This window comes from Phyllosticta citribraziliensis, assembly GCF_038025025.1.
Source record: "Phyllosticta citribraziliensis strain CPC 17464 chromosome Unknown J3D65scaffold_10, whole genome shotgun sequence".
Taxonomy (NCBI): domain Eukaryota; kingdom Fungi; phylum Ascomycota; class Dothideomycetes; order Botryosphaeriales; family Phyllostictaceae; genus Phyllosticta; species Phyllosticta citribraziliensis.
In genome coordinates, this window is record NW_027117347.1 from 258,155 (window position 1) to 283,092 (window position 24,938).

The 24,938-nt window shown below is 56.8% G+C and overlaps 9 protein-coding genes across 9 annotated transcripts; 5 read left to right on the plus strand and 4 right to left on the minus strand.

Annotated features, from left to right (window-relative positions):
• Positions 1 to 2,169: 2,169 nt before the first annotated feature.
• J3D65DRAFT_660800 (uncharacterized protein) lies at positions 2,170 to 3,292 on the plus strand (the record flags this gene model as incomplete). Its single annotated transcript, XM_066802582.1, has 4 exons — positions 2,170 to 2,490; positions 2,551 to 2,590; positions 2,634 to 2,884; positions 3,007 to 3,292. Exons 1-4 carry the CDS (start codon positions 2,344 to 2,346, stop codon positions 3,289 to 3,291), a joined length of 723 nt encoding a protein of 240 aa, XP_066652249.1. The 5' UTR covers positions 2,170 to 2,343.
• A 1,696-nt stretch (positions 3,293 to 4,988) lies between these two features.
• On the plus strand, positions 4,989 to 6,570 carry J3D65DRAFT_58223 (alternative oxidase-domain-containing protein). Its single transcript, XM_066797718.1, has 2 exons — positions 4,989 to 5,601; positions 5,657 to 6,570. Exons 1-2 carry the CDS (start codon positions 5,342 to 5,344, stop codon positions 6,444 to 6,446), a joined length of 1,050 nt encoding a protein of 349 aa, XP_066652250.1. The 5' UTR covers positions 4,989 to 5,341; the 3' UTR covers positions 6,447 to 6,570.
• On the plus strand, positions 6,433 to 7,458 carry J3D65DRAFT_58265 (uncharacterized protein). Its single transcript, XM_066797722.1, has one exon. The coding sequence runs from the start codon at positions 6,694 to 6,696 to the stop codon at positions 7,390 to 7,392; it is 699 nt and encodes a 232-aa protein (XP_066652251.1). The 5' UTR covers positions 6,433 to 6,693; the 3' UTR covers positions 7,393 to 7,458.
• Positions 7,459 to 7,921: 463 nt separating this feature from the next.
• On the plus strand, positions 7,922 to 8,254 carry J3D65DRAFT_670124 (uncharacterized protein; the record flags this gene model as incomplete). Its single annotated transcript, XM_066803265.1, has 1 exon — positions 7,922 to 8,254. The coding sequence occupies one exon, from the start codon at positions 7,922 to 7,924 to the stop codon at positions 8,252 to 8,254; it is 333 nt and encodes a 110-aa protein (XP_066652252.1).
• A 1,650-nt stretch (positions 8,255 to 9,904) lies between these two features.
• Positions 9,905 to 11,009, minus strand: J3D65DRAFT_633544 (60S ribosomal protein uL16). The gene is made up of 3 exons (XM_066801128.1): positions 10,920 to 11,009; positions 10,380 to 10,764; positions 9,905 to 10,328 (listed from the first exon to the last, which is right to left on the minus strand). The coding sequence occupies exons 1-3, from the start codon at positions 10,962 to 10,964 to the stop codon at positions 10,093 to 10,095; spliced, it is 666 nt and encodes a 221-aa protein (XP_066652253.1). The 5' UTR covers positions 10,965 to 11,009; the 3' UTR covers positions 9,905 to 10,092.
• Positions 11,010 to 11,293: 284 nt separating this feature from the next.
• Positions 11,294 to 12,284, minus strand: J3D65DRAFT_633552 (60S ribosomal protein eL30). The gene is made up of 4 exons (XM_066801129.1): positions 12,162 to 12,284; positions 12,093 to 12,111; positions 11,632 to 11,797; positions 11,294 to 11,500 (listed from the first exon to the last, which is right to left on the minus strand). Exons 1-4 carry the CDS (start codon positions 12,203 to 12,205, stop codon positions 11,403 to 11,405), a joined length of 327 nt encoding a protein of 108 aa, XP_066652254.1. The 5' UTR covers positions 12,206 to 12,284; the 3' UTR covers positions 11,294 to 11,402.
• Positions 12,285 to 12,961: 677 nt separating this feature from the next.
• On the plus strand, positions 12,962 to 15,215 carry J3D65DRAFT_58302 (uncharacterized protein). The gene is made up of 3 exons (XM_066797725.1): positions 12,962 to 13,404; positions 13,454 to 13,769; positions 13,816 to 15,215. The coding sequence occupies exons 1-3, from the start codon at positions 13,066 to 13,068 to the stop codon at positions 15,054 to 15,056; spliced, it is 1,896 nt and encodes a 631-aa protein (XP_066652255.1). The 5' UTR covers positions 12,962 to 13,065; the 3' UTR covers positions 15,057 to 15,215.
• A 1,824-nt stretch (positions 15,216 to 17,039) lies between these two features.
• On the minus strand, positions 17,040 to 21,740 carry J3D65DRAFT_670128 (UDP-glucose:glycoprotein glucosyltransferase-like protein; the record flags this gene model as incomplete). The annotated part of the gene is made up of 4 exons (XM_066803266.1): positions 17,040 to 20,273; positions 20,322 to 21,144; positions 21,195 to 21,548; positions 21,598 to 21,740. 4 exons carry the CDS (start codon positions 21,738 to 21,740, stop codon positions 17,040 to 17,042), a joined length of 4,554 nt encoding a protein of 1,517 aa, XP_066652256.1.
• Positions 21,741 to 22,164: 424 nt separating this feature from the next.
• Positions 22,165 to 24,934, minus strand: J3D65DRAFT_679387 (Rec8 like protein-domain-containing protein). Its single transcript, XM_066803683.1, has 2 exons — positions 24,340 to 24,934; positions 22,165 to 24,292 (listed from the first exon to the last, which is right to left on the minus strand). The coding sequence occupies exons 1-2, from the start codon at positions 24,601 to 24,603 to the stop codon at positions 22,622 to 22,624; spliced, it is 1,935 nt and encodes a 644-aa protein (XP_066652257.1). The 5' UTR covers positions 24,604 to 24,934; the 3' UTR covers positions 22,165 to 22,621.
• Between the last annotated feature and the right edge of the window lie 4 nt (positions 24,935 to 24,938).

A 24,938-nucleotide genomic window follows, 5' to 3' on the forward strand; every position in this document is an offset into this window, starting at 1 on the left:
ACTTGATTTAGACGCTTAAAATATTTATTTAGACGCCCACCTAGGGGTGGTTGTTAAATGAGGGTAACAACCTACAGCAGGAGGCACTTCTGGGACGAACAGGAATTCTCGGCAACTGAAAACCAACATTGTCACCGGCTCGGATTGAAGCGTATCTCCGGATTCGGCTTCGTCGGTTGGGTTGATTCGAAGTGGAAAGCAATTGACCTCCTCTGCCACCACCACCACCAACAAGACGGAGCGGCTCGCTGTTGATTTACTCCATTCGTCGCTGCCACCGCTAGGCTTTGATTCTCTACATGTACGTCCTGTCCTGGTCATTTGAGAATTATCAACTCAAATATATCAAGTTGGCATAGACCACGTCGGCGAAGCATTCATGCTTTCTCAAAGAACAGCCCAAGAAATTCTGCGGACTAACGACGTCCACCGTGGGGAGCGATTTCTTTTCCTCTTGGAGTAGTAGCAGACTTCAAGCCTGAAGCTATTCAATTTGTGTGAATGGTAAGTGAAGATTCGGCTCATGGCGGGGGTAATCACAATCAGCATCTTCTAGTCATCCACGATTCGACCAAATGCGAAAGCGAAAGCTTGTCATGGAAGCTGCAGGTCATGGACGACAAGAAGTACGTGATGGTTAAAAATTAGCTCAAGATACGCTGCGGTACAAAGGTCTTGTACCCGGAACTAACCAGGCATTCTTTTGGTTCCCGCACTGAGCCTTTGGTCTACCCGGTTAAGCTATCGTGTAGAAATGCTGCATTTTTGCATACTTACTCGACATTTTGCATGGAGCAGTCACTGATCAATCCTGGTAGGTGTTGGCATTTAGTAGACTAATATGCCGATACCCCCGTGTTCTCGCCCTTCTCTCTGAGAACATCTCAGAAAGAAACCCGCCTTGAATGCACCAGCAACCCTTCATCATGACTTCTTACCTGTTCATCCTTATCTCGCTCCTGACGCTCGTGTTCGGGCATCCTGTCCAAAAGAACCCACTCCTCGACGGCAATCCTGTCTCTCCCGTCCCCAAACTGAGTCCTCGCACGGATGTCAGCGTGATTGACGAGCCAGCCGAAAAGGGCCTCGAGAAACGACAGGAGATACAGCCCTACCAGTGCTCGCAGCCCGGCCTCGTATTCTGCCAAGCGTTTTGCGATCACAACGACCTTGTTTGGCAATGTATCCGCCTCCAGGGTAGAACGAGAATAGGGTAAATAATCAATTATGCATGATGGCCGGCAGACAGGGAGAGAGAGGACAATCCAAGGAAATGTCACTAACAAAACGACAGTTTCGAACAAAAGTGAGTAAGAAATAGAAGAAGAAGAACAAGGAAACGGTTCAAGAGTGATGAAGGAAGGAAACCGGGCGTCTTCCGTTCGGTTCGGTCCTCGAAACAACACTGATGATAAGTCCCATAGCCGCAAGCCCTGCGGGGATCTCATCTGCGTCCCCGAATTCCTCGGCAGCACCAACAACCGCCCCGACAGAGGCTGCGGCGCCAAAGCCGCCTGCGTCAGCATCTCGCGGATGGTCGCCATCTTCGCCAAATCGGGCTCGACGACCTGCCAGGGCGTCAACGGTGACTATAAGGGCAAACGGCCGCGCCTCGTGTCAATCATCTTCGACACGGCCAATCTCGCAAAGAAGATCTTCACGCCCAGGGCTCCTGATCAAATCACCTTGACGGATGGTGCGAACAAGCTGGTGCAGGCTGTCGGGCCTGCGGATGAGCAGAACGGACAATTCATTAGTCTGCCGTTTAGCTACATTGGCGGCGTCAAGGAGTGTGTGAGGATCGCTTCGTATGATACGGACTCAACCATCTTTTCTGCTCTGATCAACTGATGTGGTGGTGGTTGGTTCTGGGGCGGTTGGCGAGAGAACGCTTCCGACGTACCTGCAGCCGGTTTTGCAGTGTCTCGGCCGTACTTTTTGTTTGACTGCGTGTTTACTGACTGTCCTTTGCGTTCTGACATTTACTTGGTCCTCTTGTTCTCTCAGTCCTTTTGTAGCTAAATGTCCATACAATCACTGTCTAGTACGATACACGCAATCAAAATGTTTTCGCGCCCGTCGGCGTCGTCGTTCGTGGTCAACAAACAGAGTACGCAAACTCTCCTGACACTACACACTCCAGTACCTTTGAGAGAAATGTGGACAAACACTTGTCTGACATGACACCCCCATTCCTTCTTCTGACCCCCCTTCTCCAGATCTGCCATCCCCCTGCCCAAATACGCCGGCTGCGAATCTTGTCAAGTTTGAAACTAAACGTGAGCGGTCTCTAATTCGCCGGCTCCTTGACCATTCACCTCGACTGCGCAACTAATTCTCACCATGAGCTCACCGCCAGCCCCAGCCCCGCCGTCATTACTGCGCTCGCCGCTCAAAGTGTTCCACATTATCGCCCCTGCTACTATTGCCGCTGCCGAAACCAACTCGGATAAAGATGAAGACGCGGCAGGAATTATGATTAAAGCACCGGTAGGAAAGCTGTCCAAGTCAGGGAGTAGATAAACAATCGATACTATAAACCTCGTCCAGTTTACTGATCAGGCAAGATTGCTACGCGAGAGTGAACAGGGTGGCAGCGCGGTAGCGCGGCCAATCACACGCAACACCTGTAGCTTTAGACGTTGCAAGACTTGCAGCTGGTGGAGTAGGCGGCCGGGGGTGTCAGAATTGGAACCAGAGTGTCAGGAAAGTGTGCGCCCAAATAACTGACTCGAAGTTTTTGAAATTCCTGACTCTCCCCCTTTTTACGACCGACCGCAAGTTGTGGGACGAGCCAAGCGACATGCCAAAAGACGGCACCAGACGAGGCGCTGAGCAACCGACTGTCCGAGAAAGACACTCGATGGCCACACGGTCCTACAAGGTAAGCAGAGTGGATCAGGGATCCAGCGGCCCTTCCCGTGTGCTTGCTCACCCGCTCACCCGCTCACCCGCCGGCAAATTCTATACTGACACCATAAAGAAGGTGCAGATTGTGGTTGTCAGTTTGTCGACGAGGAGATGCGCGCAAAGGGAGATGGCAGGGGTCAATGGAAAACGGACAACTCCACCGTGCCAGTCACCACTAATGTCACCCACCCCGGAAGCAACCGAAGCGGCGCACAGGCATCCCTGCCGTATCCACCATCAGTGTTACCCGGGGACGGCGAAGCGGCGCGCGCCACTGCTGCTGCCACCGTCGCTGTTACGGCTAACTTTTACCGCTTCGCCCTCAACTTGTCGTGGGCGCGCATGCCACCACAACGCCTCTGCAGAAAACCTACACCATGAGTTCTATATAGTTGACCTAGTGTAGCAACTAGAGTTTAGGCGTATGGTATTACTAATGAGAGGCTATGCGGGGCAACTCTAAACACCTTATATTAAGGTAGCTGCGCGTAAGGAGGTACATTATTGGTAAAAAGTAGTAAGATAAAGCTTAATCCAGGGGAGGCATTTCAATAGGCGTGGGGGTGTCAATATAGGCGCAGGTGGTGTCCGTATAATGAGATAAATGCCATCTACCACTAGTCCGAGAAAGTAAAGAGGTGCCGACCCAACCAATCCTGTACAGCTTGCGGCATCTCCGCGAATGTGTGGGTGCTGTGACAATGAGATGCGTTGGTTAGGATGTAGACCGGTCCGTTAGTCTACGGCGGAAAATGCCGATTTGTTTACGTCGTGGTGGGAGAGGCTGAACGATGGACTCCTATCCCTCTGTCTCATTCATCTAAACGCTCACATGTCGCCGACAATGACCGCCGTCGAAATCATATGTGGAGTCGGGGCATGTAGCCGATCGTAACCGGTCTTAGCCGGATTTCAGCACCAAGGACAGCAGGCGCAAGAGAAACGGTGCTAGAATAAAGCCATAGGCTTAGTCTGTTAAACGGCAATTGTATTGTAGGCTTGTCGAGCCGTCGATTTGCCTTTCCCAGGCACAGACCTGCCGCGCTGATCGACGTCGTAGGTTTGCCGGCCCCCCAGTCTATTCTGCGTAATCGGGTTCGGTGCGTGCCACGCGACTGCCGGCAGGCGGGAGACAGTCGACGACATCATCGACCGGAACGTGACCTACTAATCACCTCCACGCTTCTCCTTGCGCGAGGCTGTGCCCGTCGTTCATTTGAGTTCCAGGCGTTATCATGGTGCCGACCGACGCACCAGAGCTTCGTCTGCCGCGTTGCAACGACGACTGAGACTGTTCTGTTCCCTGGTCCTTGACGAGTTGGTATGCAGGGGAAGAAACTGCTTCCCAACACACCCAGCGCGCCGACGAGCCACGGGAAAGCCTGTGCGCTGGATCGAACGGGGTCCGTTTGCCAGCAACAACTGCTAGCGTCGACCGAGCCTCGGGGTGCCGGGACAGACAGGCAGTCTCTTCAGTCGCTCACCCACTCCCTGAAGCGTGGACCTCGCGCCGTTCCGAAACTCGCCTGTCGGCCGCGCTTTGAATCGACCGCGTGAAGACTCGGTGTCGCAGGCAGGAGAAAGAGCTTGGGAACGGGCGCCTTGGACAATGAAGTGAGTTGTAGGTCTGCCGATCTGCCTGTACCGAGCTGGACTGAGAGCATCCAGTGCGACCTGAGTGAGATTCAGGAACGCAGAGCCGGCGGCGGAAGTGTATTTGATCTAATCTGATGGGGCCGCGGGACGGGACGGAACGCATTGTGGAACAAGAGCTGGAAATAGAGGCCCGTCAATAATAGGCGCGGTAAGTGGCCGCTGGGTATTGGAGTCATCATCAGCAATTGTTGGTGCGATACGGTAGGTCTCGCTGCTCGCACAATGCAGCCTGAAAGGAACGAGTCAGCAGTGCAAAAGAAGCAAATGGATCGAGAATCAAGATGACGCAGCTGACGTCAAAGACGAGCAAAAAGCCAGAGACAAGGACACCAAACAAAATTGAGGCTGACAAAAAGAAGGCACTGCAACGGGCACGAGGCCAGAGGAGTCTCCGGATGGTTTTCGTTGTCGCAACGGGAAGACTCGGGGCGCCGACGGCATGCGGCAGTCCGGCGACGCTATGCCGCTTTGGGCGACAAAGGCGCAACTGAGCTTCGCTCAGGGCTGAAGGAAGAGGTCGCCGACCTGAAGAGACTGTCAAAGCCTGACGCAAACGGATCAGTATTGCCCTACCTTGGGACTCGGCCAATCTGCCGTGCCCAGCCACGTCTCTCCCATCCGACTTGTCTTCGTGCCCTACCAATCCTCCCGTGTACCTCCATTTGCGGCCTCGATATAAAATTTCCCACGCGCCTCGCCACCATACCTCTCTCCATACCTCAAGCCAAATCAACACTGCAACTCCACTCCATCAACACAATCCACGCTACATTCAATGTACACCACCAGAGCAGCCACCGTCTGCCCCAAGCTGTCCTCGACAACAACCGCTACCAACGCCCTCAAAGCCCTCCATGGCCTGTCCGGCGTGACGGTTGTGAGCCTCAGGCCGGCCTCCATCGCCCTCCAACACCAGCCATGGACCACGCGCAAGCAGCCGTTCTCGACGACCAAGTCCATGGTCATCAAAGAATTCTTCCCTGAAAAGGAAACCGACAAGGTCCGCAAGACGCCCGCCGCCTGGGACCATCCAATGTGAGTTTCTTCCCCACTCGACCAATCAGCGACCAGCAACTAATGACGTGCCCAGCTACACTGCCGACCAGATGCAATCCGTCGCCATCTCGCACCGCGAGGCCAAGACGTGGTCGGACTACGTCGCGCTGACCATGACGCGGCTGCTGCGGTGGACGCTCGACACGGCGTCGGGCTACAAGCACAGCAAGAGCGGCGAGCCCTTCCAGATGTCGGAGCGCAAGTACCTGATGCGAAATGTTTTCCTCGAGTCAGTGGCGGGCGTGCCGGGCATGGTGGCGGCGGTGCTGCGGCACCTGCACAGCATGCGGCGCATGAAGCGCGACAACGGGTGGATCGAGACGCTGCTGGAGGAGTCGTACAACGAGCGCATGCACCTGCTCACGTTCCTCAAGATGGCCGAGCCGGGCCCCCTGATGCGGCTGCTGGTCCTCGGCGCGCAGGGCGTCTTCTTCAACGCCATGTTCTTCTCGTACCTCGTGTCGCCGCGCACCTGCCACCGCTTCGTCGGCTACCTCGAGGAGGAGGCCGTCCTGACGTACACGCGCGAGCTCGAGGACCTGGACGCCGGCCGCCTGCCCAAGTGGGAGCGCATGCAGGCCCCCGACATCGCCGTCGACTACTGGAAGATGCCCGAGGGCCACCGCTCCATGCGCGACCTGCTGCTGTACATCCGCGCCGACGAGGCAAAGCACCGCGAGGTCAACCACACGCTGGGCAACCTCGACCAGAAGAGCGATCCCAACCCCTACGCCGCCGAGTACAAGGACCGGGCCAAGCCGCACCCGTCAAAGGGCATTGAGCACCTGCGCGCCAAGGGCTGGGAGAGGGACGAGGTCGTCTAGTTTTGTTCTTTCCCCTTTTCATTTTGCTTCTTTTCCTTCACTACGGCGCAGCGGCATTGGCGGGCTTTTTGTTTTGTAATCGGATACCCCCTCTCCTCTCTTCTAGACCAGCATTTCCTACGGACAGACAGACAGACAGATGGACAGTCTTGACAGTAAAGGCGCAGGATGAAAAGATTCTTTGTTGTTTAGACATTACAATGCTCAAGAAAGCGAGCAAGACGAAGAACCAGACGTTGTTCAATGCATGTATAAATACGGTGCACAACACATCGAGGCCGACTTTCTGCCATCTCTACCTCACAATCGCTCTTCATCTCACTGCACCGCGCTTCGCTACCATTATTCATTGTCAACAACACCATTACCAGTACCATCCACAACTGCCAGTCGCTCCGATCAGACTGACTGCCTCGGCTCCAACCCACAGCCTCCAGCCCTGACACCAAAACACCACACACCACCTCCAAACAAATCTCGCGTCCCTCGCCCATCTTTCCATGCCTGTTCGCATGCTCGTCCAATCGCAGCAACTGATAAACTTACTGCCACGCTCTTCCCTCTTCTTTTCACGCCTCTGTGCCCCTCTGCTCTTTCTCCCTCCTGTGATTTCTTTCTCCTGCTATCCTTTCCCCTCCAGTCCGTCTCATTCCGCCATCTAACAATATCGCTTATGAAGCGTATAGAGAGAGTCTGCCCGTCTCCCGCATCGCCGCTGTACCTTGCCAGCTCGCCAGCAACAAAGCAGTCGAGCGTCCACCACGCCGGGATAAACAGACCCGGCTGGCGGGGGGCTAGCTGCTTCGACTTCGAGGTCCAGGTCCAATTCCAAGTCGAGTTTGAATTTGGATTTGAAATTTCAGTTCCCGAGCAGGCGGCGCCGACTCCTTTTCTCCCTCCCTCGCTTCATTCTGCCAGCAACCAAGCCAGCCGGTTGATCAATTGACCGGTCAGTCGGAGAAGCCAGGACCGTGCCGTATTGTATGGCATCGTATAGCATCGTGTGGCATCGTACTCGACGAAATAGCCCGGTAAGCTGGGGTATACCCCACGGTAAAAGCGATGCTAGCTGGCTCGGTCAATTGACTGTGATCTGTAGTCTGTCGACTGTTGTCTGCCTGGCCAATAGATAGGATAGGATAGAAGGGCCTTTTTGCGCGATTGCGCCGTTGCGTGGAAGGCTGGGATGACGTGACGCGACGGGGAAAAGAAAAGAGAGGAGGCGAGGTGTGCGGTGGTGGCCGAGACGAGAGGTGAGATGCTGCTGAGGAGCGCGGTTCGAGGGGTTCCAGCGGTTGAGTTGAGGGGATGTTGCTCTTTTGCTTGTTGGTGTGATGTTGGTTTGCAGATTGGTTCGTCGGTCGACGGGCTCCAGCATGCGTCCAGCATCCAGAAAGGCATCCACGCAATCCCCCTGCTCACGCAATATTCTTCGAAAACACCCGCGGCGCAAACGGCGTATGTCCATGATCAACATGGCCATGATGCCTCGCCACGCCCCTCCCAGCACCAATCCGACCACTCCCACCAACAACGCCCTCGCCCCTGTATCCTCCTGCGCCCTCGCCCCCATGACCGCTGCCTCTTCCTCTTCCCCCATAACCATCGCCACTATAACCACCCCGGCCGCCGCCGCCGCCGCCGCTACCGCTCCCACGTCCACGTCCTCCACGAGACGACCGACTGCCCGAGTCCCAACTGCCCGGTGTACCCGGGCGCGGCGGCTTGTCGTCGATGCAGTGCAGGCAGAGGAGGGCGCCGAGGACGATGACGATGGCTTTGATGCAGGCGGATTTGGACATGGCTGATGGCGTCGATGGGTTGGCTCAGGTTTGATTTGGTTGATTGGTGAGGTGGAGGCGGAGATAGGCAGGCCAAATATGTGTTTACTGTATGAAGAAGCGCTTTGGTTAGTTTTGCTGTCGGCTGGCCGGCTGGTAGGGTCGTTCGTTCGTGGATGCCGCCGCGAGTATTGGTGCGAGGCCGTGTAGCGTAACAGGAGAGCAGAGCAGAGCAGAGGATAGAGAGGCGTGAATGGAGAGGAGCGCAGCGTGGGGATATCAAGAGAGCCGTATCGTATCGTGTCGACTCGACTCGACTTGACTGGACGGACAGCAAAAAAGCGGCGCTGGAGAAGAAGTGGTGCACGTTTTGTTCTGGGTTGCCTTCTCTTCTTTGAACAATCTCGGCGCAGCAACGCCTCGTATGTAGGTACGCTGTCGTGAGATGCAATTGAGAGGGCCTGCCTGCCTGACTGCCTGGTACCCGGCGGCAGATGCAGCAGACGGGCGGAGACGACGGCGGCGGCAGCAGCAGCAGCAGCAGCAGCAGCGACTGACTATTGACTGAGGAAAGATGCGTAGGTACCTACGTGAAGAAGGTATCGACAACCAAAGCGCGAGGGAAAGAAAGAAAGAAGAAGGGAAAGAAAAAGAGAGAGCCGCGGGCTACCTGACCTCACTGACCTGCTTCAACCTACGGGATTGGCATCTGCATCTGCATTGGCACAGCAGCAGCAGCAGCAAATAAGAAAGCGGGCTGCAGCGAGCTTAGCTTTGCTTTGCTTTAATTTTTCTCGGCCAGGTCGTCCATCCATCCGTCCACGGCAGGCAGGCAGACAAACTCCTCCGGCCCCTCCTGCCCCTCCTCCTCCCCGTAGGAGCGGCAGCAATCAAAAACGATCACACAGCAGCCCCAGCCCAGCCAAGCATCAAGGGAGGGCTACCGGATTGGCAACCGTGGGGCACTTCTAGACGGGCGGACGGACGGCCCATCCATTGGCATTGGCAGAAGAATGCGAGAGCGGAGGCTGCCTTGCCTTGCCATGCAGCGGATAGGCAGGAAGGAAGACTGCGTAAAGGACGAACCGAACTGCTCGGCAGCGACGTCGGTGCAGGGTCCATCGCAGAACCAAGGGAGGCAGCGGCAGACTTCCGTGGGCCGCCATCCCATCCATCCACCCATCCGTGGGGGGCATGCGGGCGTTCTCTTGACTTGGGTTCAGCCCAACCAACAACGAGACCCGGTTCGTGGTAGACCAACCCGGACCGTGCGAAAGGCACGAATGGATGAACCGGATGGCATTGTTGAGCGTCCTTGGCGAAAGCGTCTTTTTCGGGAGGGGCTGGAGCAGCACGTACAACGGAAGGCTTCATCCATCACCAATCGCGGTCATGAATGATGCCCGATGCGGCCTGTAGCATGTAGGTTGGTCCTCGAGCGACGTTGGAGATTTTGGTGCGGTTTGCGTTGTGTAGGGGCATTTCGATGGCGTGCATGCAAACCAGCTTGCCTTTCACAGGTGGAACGGATCGAGATGGTGGCTGTCGTACAAGGTCAGCACTGGAAACATTAGCAAACGGCTCGACCCCGCAAAAAAGTTAGCATGTACAGCGGCAGCCTCCACAACCTCAGGTTCACATTGCAACGAACGAACGTCATTCAGAGCCAGCCAGGGAAGTCTCATCATGCCTCGGATTCTCGCTCTATTGCAAGTCCCACTGCACTAGTAGGGGCCCCGCCATTTGAGCCAGCAAGAGCACAAAAGCCACAAAGTTCGCAACGCCTAGAAGAGCCCATGAATGGTATTCCCGTTTGTCATTTCAACCATTTTGATTCCATCCCAACCAAGCCTCAGCTAACGAATCTAAGCCTCGGTGGAAAAGGCCGAGGGGAAACGGCGGACGTTCCTCTCGAGAGGACCCTTGTTGGAAAGGAACTGGACGTAGGCACCGTCGACCTTGACCTGGCCGGCCTGGCGCTTGGCGACGTACTCCTCGCGGCGGAGGGGAGTGAAGCCCCAGTTCTTGGAGACGATGATCTTTTGGCGACCAGGGAACTTGTACTGCGAACGGCGGAGAGCCTCGAGAGCGGTGGCGCGGTCTGGGAAGAGTCAGAATGATTGATTTCGTTTTCTACAGCGAAAAAACATACTGTTGTCCTTGGTGCGGATGGACAGAAGGATCTGGCCAATGTTGACACGGGCAACGGTGCCGTTGGGCTTGCCGAAAGCACCACGCATACCGGTCTGCAGTCTATCGGCACCGGCGCACGACAACATCTTGTTGATGCGGACGACGTGGTAGGGGTGAGCGCGGACACGCAGGTGGAAGGACTCCTTTCCGCCGGTCTTGACCATGTACTTGTTGGCGCAAATGCGGGCGGCCTCGAGGGCCTCGGAGCTCAGCTGCTCATACTCGTTGGAGACGAGGTGGATGCAGAGAGGGAACTCGTCGACGTTGGCGCGCTTGCGGCCGAGGTCGAAGATGCGAATCTTGGGGTCGGGCACACCGCGGTTGAAGCGGGACTTGGGGTACGGCTACACGCTCAAAAATCAGTCTCTTGCCCTCGAAAGACGTCCGACGAGCGGGTTGCGAGCTGGCGGCGGCGGCCGTGGCATTCGCCATGGTTCATCGCCCACGAGCGGCGAGGCCGCATCTCATCGGTGTCGGGCGCGGAGAGGGTCAAACGGACCTTGTTCTTGCAGTAGCGGTAGCAACGAGCAGGGCGACGGGCCATTTTGACGGTGTTGGCGGTGGTGCTGGATGGGTGGAGGGGCTGTTGTCGTCGTCGTCGGGGAGCAAGAGGTTTTAGGACAGGATTGGTAATAGCCAGTGTAGCGAGCCACCCCAGCCGCTAGACCCGATTCGGAAGAGATTGGTAATCGCGCCCGCCACTCCAACAATGTAATCACTGCCACAGCACGGACTTAACGGGGTGGGCGTTCATCCGCAGCATGACGCATTTGTTCGTTATTGAGCTATTCTGAGATGTGAGCTGGCTGCTCAGCCTCGGCTTGCAGTAGTCATGGGAATCCAGGCACGTCATAAGGCACAGCAAGGCATTTGGTCAGGACCATTGAACTTCATTTTTGATCTCGAGTACATTTGGATATCTTCAACTCCGTGCTCAATAGACCCCATTTTGATGTTTTTCCCCGCCTCTAGTCAACTGCATTTAAGCAGTGCTGGTGGAGAGAATGTCGCTGTCACCGGCGTCGAGGATGGCCATGGTGGAGCAGCGGAAGAGCTTACCGCAAGCGGTGCCAAGCTCGACTGTGGGGTGGACAAGTTAGCCAGAGTTTTCCCTCCAAAGTCCGGGCTTGGACTTTTTCTCAGGGAGACCAGCGCCTGCCGGTGTGCCATGGCTGACGTCTGGCCGTGGGTTGCAAGAGGGGTGCACGTACTGTTGGAGCCGCCGAAGTGGTGGACGTGGGTCTTGGCGAGCATGGCGTAGTACTCGAGCTCCGACTTGCGGAGGGGGGGAGTGTTGGCGGCGATGATGACCAGCTTGGCCTTGCCGGACCTCAGAGTCTTGAGGGTGCTCTTGTAGCCGAGAGTGACCTTTCCGGACTGTTGGGAGTTAGCCAAGTGGTCGTGGGATTTGCGGTTGTGCGGTGCAGAGCATCTCAACATGCGCCGGGCTGTGAAGAGGTGGTCGCAAGTGGAAAAAATGCCGTGTTCGATGATGGTCCCGGCGCGTGTTCCACTCGTCTCTCCAGCATACGGACAAGAACTTTGAGCGCGGCGCTCACGCGGCAGCCAAAATGCCACATGTACAATCCTCCTCATTGACTGGTTCGACGAGTGGAGCGTGTGTCGCGAAAACGACGGAAAATGGGCGGGAAAGGCGGGCGGAGAGAATTACCTTCATAACAAGCGCGAGGCTTCGAAATGTCAGCTCGAGTTCAAGCGTCAGAGATGCGGGAAAGCTTACCGCGAGTTGATGGAGTCGGCGGTCTTGTTCTTCTTGGGGGCCATTTTGACGGAGTTGGTGAGCAAAGACTAGAGGTCGGCGGAGAGGTTGGTAGAGTCGCTGATGTCGAGAGGAAGGTCGCCGGGCAGTTTTCTCAGGACAAGGGAAGCGTCAGTGGACGCTAGTTGAGAAGAGAGAGATAGGCGAGCCAATCAGCGGCGCGGCAGAGGAGGGGCGGCCAGGGGCTTCAGCGGACGGGACCGGGAGGAGGTCGGCTGCGGTGGGCGCACGGGCCGAAGATGGCCGCCAGCCGGAGTCCGGGTCCGGGTGGCACGTGTGGCCGTGCGGTGCTGTCGGGGGGTCGGGGTCGGGCATCAGGGTCGAGGTGAAGTGAAGCCAGAGTCCACTTCATTTGCACGGCCACCACCGCTGGATTGAGCCTGAGCTACAGTACAGGCGAATCGGCTGGCTGTCATGCCCCATCCGAGATGATGCATGCGGCTTCCAGCCTCAGTGGAGCAAACTATGGCTGTGTCCTGTTCCAGCCCTACCACACATGTCAACCAAGGGCGAGCCAATGCAGGGCCCCTCTGCGGCCTTGTCTGCGGCCTCTCTGGCTTCTGCTCTCCCAACTACCTAGCTAGCACGCACTCCATGGCAGCTCCCAGACCAGCAACTTGCTGTCTGCATGAAACGCCCGTCCGCTCTTCTCCCTAAATCAAGTCCACTCCAAGCCCTCGTCCCGGCCTCCCTCGCCCTTCCAACCACCATCAAAACAATACAACTTCCAACGTTCATCGTCCACTCAATCACAACCAACAGCTGCGCCTAGCCACACCCAACACCCTAGCACCCGCGCACTATCTTTAGGGTAACCTGCCTTGGCGCCACAACATCGACAACTGACACACTCCTCACGTCAGCCATGTCTGCTTCCATCAAGAAACCCCCTCCGCCCGGTGCTGCTTCGCGCTCTTCTGCCGCCTCTCAGTCAGGGGTTTCCAGTCGCACTCCCGCGAGATCTACCACCCCGTCTTCGCCTTCATCCGCCCCGACTCGTAGACCTGCCGCTAGGGCCGGCTCCATCGGAACCCCAATGTCTGCCCGCGCTGCAGTAAAGAGACCCGGCGCCTCGTCGCTGACCAAGGACTCTCCTCCGCCCGTCGACACCGCCGAAGAGGACGCCAAGGCAGAAGCTGCTGCCCTCGTCAAGGACCTCAAGGAACAGCTGCTCAAGGCCGAAGCTTCGTCGGACGAGTACAAGGTTTGTTTACCTCTGCGCACCTTGCCTCGCCGTGGCTAACACGCCCCAGAAACAAATCGAGGTGCTCAAAGCCAGGCTCGACGAGGCCATCCACGACCAAGCCAAGCTCGAGGAGCGTGTCCACGAGGAAGAAGAACGAGTCGAGGGCCTCGAGAATGAAAAGCGCGAAACCGTGCGACAGCGCCGCGAACTGGAGGGCATATACGAGGCCGAGCGGGCTGCCGCCATGAAGGAAAAGGATCAAGCACAGGCACGTGAGGACGAACTGCAAGAGGTCATTCAACGGTTAAAGGACCAAATCGCCGAGCGCGAGCGCGGCGATGGCGCTGGCGACGAGCGCATCGAGCGCAGAAATTCGAGACCTTGTAAGCAACCCTCGCGACCCTGTGGTACTCCAGCTGACAGTCGCAGTGTTACCTGAGCGAACTCCCTCAGGCCAAAACATTGAAAACGGCCATTTCGCCCCTCCTAGCGCGCTCCAGCGCAGCGATTCCCAAAACAACTCCAAGTTGATTCTCCAAAAAGACAAGGTCATTGAGTCGTTGCGCCTGGAGCTTGCAGAGGCGCAGATCAAATCCATCGAAATGGAGAATGCGGGCGGCGGCCGGGTTCAGGAGCTGGAGAAGATTCTGCTCGAAACTCGCATGGCCAACGCCCGTCTGATGGAGGACAATGAGAGCTTCCAGTTGCTGTTGAGCGAAAAGACGCTGAATGGAGACTTTTTGCGCAGCACGCAAATGTCTCGGCCTGCTTCTTCAGAGAGGCCCAACACAAGCTTGGCGGACGAGTTGGGCGACGCTGTCGAGTCCGAGTCCCACGAGCGCCGCCTCGAAACTGAGATCCACGCGCTCAAGGACCAGAACAAAGCGCTCACTCTATACATCAACAAGATCATCGAGCGCCTGCTCCAACACCAGGGCTTTGAAGCCGTCCTGAGCCACGATCAGGCCGACGCTGTTCCTCCCAAGCCAGCCAGCGCAAACACGCAAAAGGAGCTACCGCCGCCGCCCAAGCGGGAATCTCAAGGCCCATCTTTCCTCCAACGTGCCAAGTCGGTGGTGGGTGGAGGCGGGAATGCTCCTACGCCGCGTCCCCGTCCCGTGTCGGTCATGCCGCCCCCTCCCCCACGCGAGGAGCCGAGTCTCACGTCCAACCCCACGACCGCCCCCAGCATTCCCATCCGCCATTCATCGGGGGCGTACGGGCACCGTCGCGCCAATTCGGAATGGAGCAACAATGCGTCGTCGGTCGTTAACAACATGTACCGTGGCAGCAACGGGCCCAGCAACGGGCCCATGTCGCCCAACATTGTCAGCCCGCGCAACTCGCTCTTCAACTTTCCCAACCAACCGGGTGACCGCAACTCCGGGTCGCGCATTGCCAGCGGCACTAGCAGCGTTCCCCGGGCCAGTATCGACGAGGAGGGCTCTGGCCATGACTCTCTCAGCAACACTGACAGCGCCGTGGCCGTGGACGGCGCGCCGTCGCCGCCCCGCAGCGTCGCGAGCAGCGCTGACAGGCCCGGCGCCAGCGTCATGACGGGCAACAAGCCCCGCCCGTTGCGACTGGTCAAGGAGACGGAAGAGGCGGAGAAGGAGCGCAAGGCGGCCAACCGCGCGAGCATCTTTGGCTGGTGGGGAGGAGCCAAATGAGCCACTACCACCACCACCACCTTGCTGCATCCTTGACAATGACCATGGACGGCTTTGCATCACCATTCTTCTCTTTTCTTCTTCTTACGTTTGTCGTTTGTTGTCCGTCCATCAGCGCTTTTTGAACATTCGATACTCCAGTCTTCGCAGAGCACCGCCTTGGGCATGGTCTTTGACAGACCTGCAGGGGCGTGCCGCAAGCAAGCAAGCAAGCAAGCATATTCGCAAATTGGTAATGAGCACACCAATCACGCCGGCCGGCGACGCTGGTTGCAACGAGACAAGAACGGGAGCACGCACGCACGCACGTTTAGGTAATGATTGAAGGTCCTTTTTTTTTCGAGATTTTTGAACGGTTGGTTGGGGCGGTTGGTCGGTTGGCAACGTCTTTGCATTATTTGCACGTACGCAGTTGGGAAGTCTTTGTTTGGTTGTTTGGTTGGTTGGTTGGTGGGTTGGCTCGGTTGTTCACATTTACATTTACCCCCCTATCCAACACGCCCCAATTTTATTTCTTCTACAATTCTTTAGATTTGATTTTTGGATTTTTTCTTGCCCCCGGCTCCTTATGACACGCGCCATCCCCTCCTCCCCTGCGTCCCGTCCCGTCATCCTCGTTTCAGTTGTTCTGGATCATCGCCCGCCCGTTTTTTTTTTTTTTTCTTTTTTCTTTTTCTTTTCCATCTATATTCCGTTTTCCCGTTCCGTCATGACGAGTGCAGGTCGTCGCAAGGCGTCGCCGTTGGCCATTGGATTCCTTCCTTCGGCGCGCGCATCGTGCATGGCCTGAGGAAATGCGTGCAAGCAAGCAAGCAAGCAGCACGGGTGAGACGAACGCCGTGTCAGCGGCGGCCGCCGAGTGGCGAGAGAAGCGAGTGAGCGCCTCAAGGGATGGGATGGCCTGCCTGCCTGCCTCATCGATTGGATCGATGCGAGTGCTTTTCCACCGCACGACTGTCCCCCAAACACCCCATGGCAGCAGACGACGGCGGCGGCGGTGGCGGCGGCGCGTTGATTCGATTGAGCATGCGCCCACTGCGCTCGCTTCTTTTCCCTTCCCTTTGCTGTTTATGCATGTATGTATGTAGTGTACGCTTCTCACCATCACTTTCTTCCTCTCCTTCTTCTTCTTCTTCTTCTTCTTCTGTGCTGCTGCTGCTGCGGTGGCGACGGTAGTCTTCAGGATGAACGAACAGAATCAATCAATAAACAACTACCTGCAGTGCTTGCGTTTGTTGACAGAACAGCGTGACGACGGTGTCTTCTTCTTCATGTGCCGTCCCTTCTCCTCTCTTTCTTTCTTCCGTCCGGGTGATTGGCTCTCTCTCTCGTGTCTCCTGCTGGCTGGCTGGCTGCCATCCATCCACCATCCATCCGTGCTCTCTGTTCCCCCTCTTCCCCTCTTCCTCATCCTCATCCAATATCCATCCCATTCCTGTCTCCACGTCATCATCTACTTCACCCTAGCTACTAGTCACCGACCGGCCGGCCGGGAACTCAACTGCCAAAAACTCTTTTTGCCATTGATTGGGTGGCTGAAAGCATTTGTTGGAAGAATGAGACGACCGGCCTAGGTACGCAGGGGCTAGGATTGCTTTTCTGGCGAGCTGAGCTGAGCTGAGCTGGGCTGCTGATTCTCCTCGCCGCCTGTGGTTTTGTGGGTGCAGTGAGCGTCGCTTCACTTCTGACCTTCATGTGCCTGCCCACGTACATATTTGCGGTTCACAGCCAGGAGGAGCATTTAGACCAATTGCATACACACAAACACTCCGGACGGCCAAAAAGAGACCTCAAACAAACAACAAACACTTCTTTCTAGAGCGCGGGAGAACAATTCGTCAGATCCAGACTCCTTTCGTCTCTGTCTATTCGTCTTCGTCTTCCTCTTCCCTTATTCTAGACACCCCGCTGCTGCTACACGCACGCTCATTCAAACCGTGCAGGTCAAGTCAAGTCCGACAAACACTACGTGAGTACAACAGTCTACAACTCATCCCTCTCCCTCTTCTTGTCTGGCTGCTGCTGCTGCTGCTCCACGCCCTCATCCGCCACGTCCACCCTCCCCTCCGCGCCCCCACCGCCTCCCGCCGCAACAACGACCTCGGCCTCCTCCTTCCCCGCGCCCCGCACCCTCCTCGCAACACCGCGAATCTCGTCATCATAGACGCTCCATTCCGGCAGCTGCCTGCGGGCGCGATCCAGCTTGGGCTCCTTGGTCTGCGGATTGTTGCACAGATCGATGGTGCGCGCCCGCTGCAAGCTGTCGTCGTCGCACCACGTCTCGCACCACAGCCAGTCCTGGTCGAGGCTGAAGATGGGCAGCTGCGCCTGCATGTTGTTGGGCAGGTCCTGGTCCAGGTTGCTGAGCGAGTTGGGGTCGGCGCTGAGCGCCTGGTACTGCTGCCGCAGCCGGTCGCCCGCCGCCAGCCGCCGGAACCGCGCCAGGTCGACCACGTACAGCGCGCTGATGTGGTACTTGCGCCCGCGCAGGTAGTTCTTCCAGTACCCCTGCTTCCAGAACCGGAAGCCCTCCATCTCGGTCCGCGAGTCGCACATGGGCGTGAAGCCGTACGGCGCGCCCTGCAGGTCGGTGGTGACCAGCTCGTACAGGTCCGTCCGCACCACCTGGTCCGCGTCGACGAAGATGATCTTGTCCAGGCTGAGCGGGAATAGCACGTCGAGGAAGAGGATCTTGTAGCCCCAGATCTCGCGCTGCTTTTCCTTCTGCCCCCGCAGCCAGTGCGGCCACTTGTACGTGACCATTTCGTAGCGGAACCCGTACTCGGCTGCCAGGTGCGGCAGGAACGACTTGAACGATGGCGACAGGAATTGCTCGATGAACCAGAACTTGACGCTGTGCTCCGTGTGCTTCATGACCGACACCATCATGATGTTGAGCATGCGCTCGTACAGGTGCCCGCTGGCCACGCTGAAGATGTTGATGTCGGCATGCTGTTCCTGCACTGCCGGCGCCTTGTCCGTGGCCAGTCCCAATCGTGACGCGTACTGTAGCCCGCGCGAGATGGTGTTGCCCGTCTTGACGTTGAGGCCAATCTTGGACAACAGACCGTCGGCCAGCTCGGCGCCCCTTTCCGCCAGGTCGTCGGCCAGAGACGTCGGCGCACTGAGCACGTCTTCCTCCTCCATGCCCGCCTTGCGCGACAGCCGCGGGTACAGCGTCACGCCTTGGAAGCTGGTGAGAGCAATCTCCTTGGTCTCGTCGCCCGCCGCCGGAGACCACCCCAGCGTGCCCGCGCTGTCGATGGTGAAGATGTCCTGGCTGCGACCTGGCTGCAGCTCGATGTTGAAGAAGCCTGGGTTTGCCTTGAACTGAAAGTATCCCAGGTTCGACATGATGATGGTGTCGGCGTAGCGTGGATTCGACACGGTTCGCAGGTCGAGCTGCACGCCACGCGGATACATGCCGTTGGTAGTGTCGCGCGAATGACCTTCGATCAGAATGTATTCGAGCTCGTACACGGCATCAATTTGCGCCTGACCCTTGACCTGGCTCAGCTTGATATTGTCGAGGTCCTGGATGCACTCCTTCGGGGCAACAACCCACGACGGCGGCACATCCATGCCGATTGTCAACAAGGCTTCCGAAGGGATGCCGCTGAACTGGGCCTGCAGTGACCTGGTCGAGCCGTCACTCTCAAATTCTGGCGTGGAAGACAATACGTAGCGATAGAATCGCTTGATTGGCAGCTCATCGAGCCTTTCCCGGGGGTTGAGGAACAGCCGCATGTGCACGCCCCTCATCTCGGACAAGACCTTGAGGATGGGAATCCACCTCTGCGCCGTCTCCGATGAAGGGTCGATGGACGCCACAATCTGAATTGTTGCCGTCTCAACATCACCCGTCTTGATGGCGGTGTGAGTGTCATTCCAAAACTTGAACACATCTCTCCTCATGGTGGGAGGCGTCTCGAAAATTCCTTCGGGGACGTCAGAGACGGTGGAGAGGGCGACGAGCGACGAAAATTGGGCCGAGCCACCAGGCGAAGTGATCTTGTCAGACAGCTTGAGGTCTTCAACTGCCCGCGCAGCTGGCTCTATCCGCTTCTGGCGTTCATACGTCAAAAGAGTCTCAAAGTCCTCCTTGGCAAACTCTTTGTCTTTTGGAATCGGACCAACGATTCTGCCATTCAAGACCAAGCACTCTTGTCCCGGCTCACAGCCCAGGACTCGGGCAAGTTGATGGGCTTCCGCCCAACGAGCGGCATACTTGGCCAAATCCGCCGCATCGACATCTGCGTTGGATATTTCCTCCATGGAGAGCGGCTTACCCTGCTCGACAAGTTTCAACAACTTTGCGGAGAGCTTGGGCTCTTTGGAAGACGCGCCGGTATGGACAAGGGAAATCTCGACATCTCGATGATCCTGTTGAAACTGGATGGCATCGACCAGCAGCTTCGTCCCAGCTTCCGAGTCAAAGTCTCCTAGGACAATGAGCTGAGCCCACTGGAACCATTCCGAGTCGTCGGCTGCCGAGATTGTCGGAAGCTTCGCAATGGTCTCGTCATGCTCAACATAGACTTGCGCCATGTCGATAAACCTCAACGATTTTTCATCTTCAGGAACGATGAGCGGGTTCCGCCTAAGAGACGCTGACTGGAGAAAGATGCCAGGAACCCAAGCGTCTTCGTCCAATTCCTGCTCAAACACGCTCTTTTGAATCATCTGTAGGTCCTGGGTAACGCGCATGCTCATGGCAGGAAGCCACTCGTCGTTGCGTGGAAGAGGAACGCCGTTGACAAAGAATGGAGGAGTGGGACCTTCGGCTCCAAGGCGAGAAACCCATTTCTTCGTCGCTTCGATCCTCGAAGTAGCGTCTTCGTGCTTGATAACTTCCTGGAGGCTTCTCGCGACACGATCCCGCCGCACTTTGGCGTCCTTGGTGACGCTCTCGTACGTTCCCTTGTGAGGGGTCGACAGCTGACGGGCCTTGATTGAGCCCTCCAGATACTTGAGTACGGCAGCGAGACCGTGCGTGTCCTGCAAATGATAAATCACCTTGGCCTGCTCGATTGAAGAAGGGGAATTGACGACAGGCACGAGACCCCATTGCATGGCAAGGCCCCTCTTGACCATGGTTTGCAGCGTATCCACCACCAATGATACGTCCTTGGGTTCGGAAAAGTCGAGAGGAACCACGGTGCGTTGAATGTCTTTTTTGACTTGCGGCAAAGTGCCGGGGTAGGACGGTTGGAGCAGCTGTGCAGGTCAGTCTATGTCCACTGGAAAATTCTTGCTCAGACTTACAGCCTTGAGCGTCGTCGGCCACTCTGCGTATCTCTTATCCTTTTCAATGCTGTTGAGCCACATGATGACATGACCCCCCTCAGCATCATCCCTCCAGTCGTATCGCTGGGGCTCCTCGTTGTCCTTTGCCTTGGAAATGGCCTGGTGAGAGAGGACACGAATAGCACTAGGTGCGTCGAATCCCAGCCTCTTGACGCCATTGATAATCTGTCTCTCCCTCCTGAGATGTTCCAGCAGGGCAAACGCATCCATGCTCCTAGGCATGATCTGCACACCATTGATCCACAGGATGTTGTATCCAGACGGGAGAATCGCCTCCCTGTTCGCCCGATGCTCCTTCAAGAAATCGTTCGTCACGTTGTGCGCCGCGATTGCGCTCGAATGCTTGGGAAAGTCTTGCACCAATCGGACCAACGTGTCCAATGGTTCATCGCTCTGCATGACAAAGCTTCCTGCCTTGAGACCCAATCCTTTCAGCTCCGACTCCGACAATGGCTTGAGATCTGCCACTTCTTCATCCTGGAGGCTGCTTTGCGCGGGAGCGTCGTGTCCTGCTTCTTCGGCTTCTCGGTCGTCAATGACAATGTAGTCGGTGCGCTTAAGAGCTAGCTGGACGCCGTATCCTGTGATGGGAAGCAACTTTCTGTCCGCATCAACAGGTGCCTTGTGCCGGAGTTTGTACGAAGATTTTCCCTCTTTCGTAGTCTTTGCGATTGTCTTGTGGAAAGCGCGGAATTTGGGTGAGGTAATGTCGGCGTATACGATTGTGAGGGCTTGGTTTTCTGCGGTGCTCAAAGCACGATCGAACGGGAGGTCATCAGTCCTGAATCAAAATCAACAATGGCAACAAACATGTCAAGACGGTCGACATACCGTGCCTCTCGAACCGCTCCATGTTCTTGCGCCAAATCTGACGAGCAAAACTGCCTGCCATTCTGAAGTGCCCATACCTCACAGTCTTGTCCTTGCGCTGCTTGTAACGACGGCTCGACCGACGTATTGTAGAATTGATAGTGCGCTTCGATCCGGGGCGCAGCGGAGTGAATGGAGAGGGCGAATTGGAAAGAAGACAAAGCTGCGGGATCTGTAATATGCCCATCGTTCTGGAGGAGCTTCAAGAACGCGTCGTAGAGCTCATTCTCAGTTGCCTTGTCGTCAAAGTAGCCGTCTGCTATGCGATCCAACAGGGGGAAGTAAGACGTGGCATTCTCCTCTGCCGCAGTCTCCCTAGCCCGAGTTAGCTGTATCGTCAAGCCATGAGTTATCGGGAGCTTACAGAAGCTCGACCAGGTAAGGCGGCGACAGAAACGAAGCTCTGAGAGCTACATTGATCGGCGGGCTGGCTCTGGCGCATCGAGCTCCAAGCGCGGCGAAGAGCAAGGGGAGATGGCTGCTGAGCAGCCAATTCGGTAATCTCATGTCGATAGACTAGAACCGGGAGACGTGGTGTCTCCGAGGAGCGCTGCGCTGGCGGAGGATAGAGTTGTTTAGCTTTAAAGGCGGTAGTACATCATTTCGCACAATGTGAACAATGAGAATGGAGCGGAATTGGGCTGGAGGTGTTGATTAGGTGGAGTCTAGTGGAAGGAGCTTGAGTTATCAGGCACAGCCTTCTTTGGGTCTTCTCGAAGCTGCATGGATCTCGGGCTGCATGCTGGTGCTTCGTGCCTGGTGTTGCCAGATGGCCATCCCGGAACGGCTAATCCCCGGCTTGTCTCAATCAACGTCATGGCTCCCTACCGGTACATCCAGGCAGTACCTACTCCCGGTCGTCTTGTATTCCATGACTTCACTCTGCTTCACCTAAAATGGGTATTTGCACATCGAGCGAAATAGCGGAAAACACCTGGAAACCTCTCAGATTGCCAGTGCACTCTATCTACTCAATCCCAATTCCAACTGCATCAGTCCCGCGCCGTCTCAAAGTCGTGCTCATGACCAGCAGCCATGAGATTGCTGAGCGGAACCACTGGCTGACGGACCTCACTATTCCGATGAAAGATGGAATGCGGAAATGAACAAATACCCAAGCGTTCCACCATCATCAAGCCAAAAAGCAAACGGCCAAAAAGAGAAAACCACGGAAAGAAAAGGAGCAAACCTCAAACGTCTCCCAATAAGCAAACGGGAGTATACAGACCGGATGTGTCCTCAAAACGCCGCCAATCCAACCTGCCAAAATGCGCCAGTTTTCGGTCCAGTCCATCCTCCGTCCAAAATTTACAACTATCCGTCAACGTACAAGAGCAAAAGAGAATCATAGAGTCGGTGCCAAAATAGAGGTAGCGCGGGCAGCTTCATCACAAGCCCATTGCTACCGCAATGCCTTGAGCACCCGTTGCGGCACCAGCGCTGCTACCGGCCTGACCTTCTTCAGTCTGCGCCTGGCTTGCAATTTCGCCACCAGCACTCATCTCAGCCCAGTCACCCCAGAGGCCCCTCTTGGCGCGCACGCGAATGGGGGCTCCCAGTTCGTCCGTCTTTTGCTCAACCTTGATGGCGTCCTTGGTGGCGAGGACCAGACACTCAAAGAACATCTTGGTGGCGTCGGCGCGCGTGGTGCTGCGCTCTGGGAGCATGTCTTGGAAAAGGACGGAGCGCTGCTGGCGCTTGTTGGGGGAGCTTTCGGCCTCGGCACCAAACTTCTCTCTCAGCAGGTGCACGGCGTGGCGGGTGCCAACGGAAACGGGCCCGCTGTCAGCAGGGTGCAGCAGAGGCATGGTGGTTTCGTCAAAGTTGTCACCGGGCAATGGGGACATGGCCTCTTCCTCGTCATCCTCGCGAATTTGCTCCACGGATGCGGCGCGCTCGGGTTCCTCGGCCTGCTCTTGTTGAATTTCGAGAGTTGTGTCGCCTCCAACGTCAACGGGACCAACTGAAAAGTCAATGGCAGACTCGTCGGGAATTTCGAGCTGCGGAACGTTTTCTCCTTCCTCAACACCAGCGACGGCGGGTTCGTCGCGCTTGCGCTTCAGATCGCGGGAGCGGCGGACAACTTCGAGAGACAGAATACCGCGGAGCTCTGGCGCCCAGCCCTGGCTGCGTCCGTCGCCCAAAATGCTCGAGACGAAGCCACCACTCTTTTGCATGTTCATCAGGGCAAGCAGAGCGGGATCTCTGGGCAAGAAGGTGGCAGGCTTCAGAATCTGGGAGCGATCGTTTTGAAGCGCCTTGAACTGAGAGTTGGACAGCTCAGTCTCAGCATCAGCCGAAATGACCTTGCGGCGCTTGACCCGCTGTGCCTGGGTGACGAATTCTTCCTCGGGCTCAACAACGGTGGGCTCCTGGTTGAAATGGAACGTCTCCTCAAGTTCACGGGCAACACTGGAACGAGCTGATGAAAGAGGCGAAGCAGACTCGCGCTGACGATTCTCCTCTTGAGCTGGCGCAAGCTCTTCCTCTGCAGGGGTCGCAGCGCGGGAGGCCTCCTGCTGAGGACGTGGGCCCTCCTCCTGCTGGACGTCGTCAGACTGCGGCATCTCTTCATCCATGCCTCCCATGGCAATGTCATCGTCTCCAAGGCTCAGTCTGCGGCCAAGTTGGGTAGTGGTTACGTCAGGCTCGTCGCCGAAATCGAGTTCAATGCCGTCGACTTCGAGGGGCTTCGGAGTCGCGGCCATTTCGTCCTCCAGATCCCTTGGTGGAGGCGCATCGCGACCGACTTCAATGCTCTTGTCCATGGTGATGTCCGGGCCTTCGCTGATGTCGAGATAAAGGTCGTCATCACCGAGCTGTAGGGTCTCTTGGGCCTGGCGGTCCTGGGTGTCCAGCAAGTACTGGCTAGGTGGATCCAGGAGGGTGGGGTCCCGGCGACCGGTCTCAATCTCGGGCTCTTGAGACAAGAGCAACGAGGGGTCAGGCATGGGAGCGAGCAGGTCCATCTCGGTCAAGACATCTGGGAGCGTCAAAGAAGCAGGGTTCACTGCTTGGACCTGGTTTGCCGGAAGATCGACATTTCCTGGACGAAAGGCCTGCGACCGTGTTAGGATGGTTCAGACGAACAGGGCGAGAGACTCACCAGCTTGATCTTCATGAGAGCCTCGTTGCAGTCATCGAGCAGGTAGCGGGCTTTCCGGCTGTAGATTCTGACGACGCCGAGGAGCAGCTGGCCGCTCAAGCGGAGGGCCATGGGAGCCTGACCGGACTCGACAATGGTGTTGACATGGCTTTCAATGTTGGATTGGAGAATGTTGCTTTTGGAAAGCTTGCGCTCCAAGTTGGCGGCCAGCCAGACACGCGCCAAAGGGCCAGTCTTGGAGAGAAGTTTGTCGGAATAAAACATGGCGACGATGAAGGTTCAAGTGGATGGCAGATGGAGCGGCCCGGGGGTTGGGGCGGGCTCTCGCCGCGTTGTTTTGGTCGGCGGAGACGCGACGGGCAAACGCGGCGGCGGCGGGCGCGTGGGGAGCCTAGCAGGGTTCGCAAAGTGGAAGTTTGAGGGCGCAGAGTGGGCGCAAAGGGCGTAGTAACGGCAGCGAGGACGTGCAGCAGTGGGCGCCTTGTGGAGTGTGGAGGTCAGATGGGGAGTGTGGTGAGGTGAGGGCGAGGGTGAGGGGTGGCAGAGTTCAGAGGTTGCCGTTGAGTCGGTCGGTCGTCTGGAGGTTGGGCTGTGGCTGG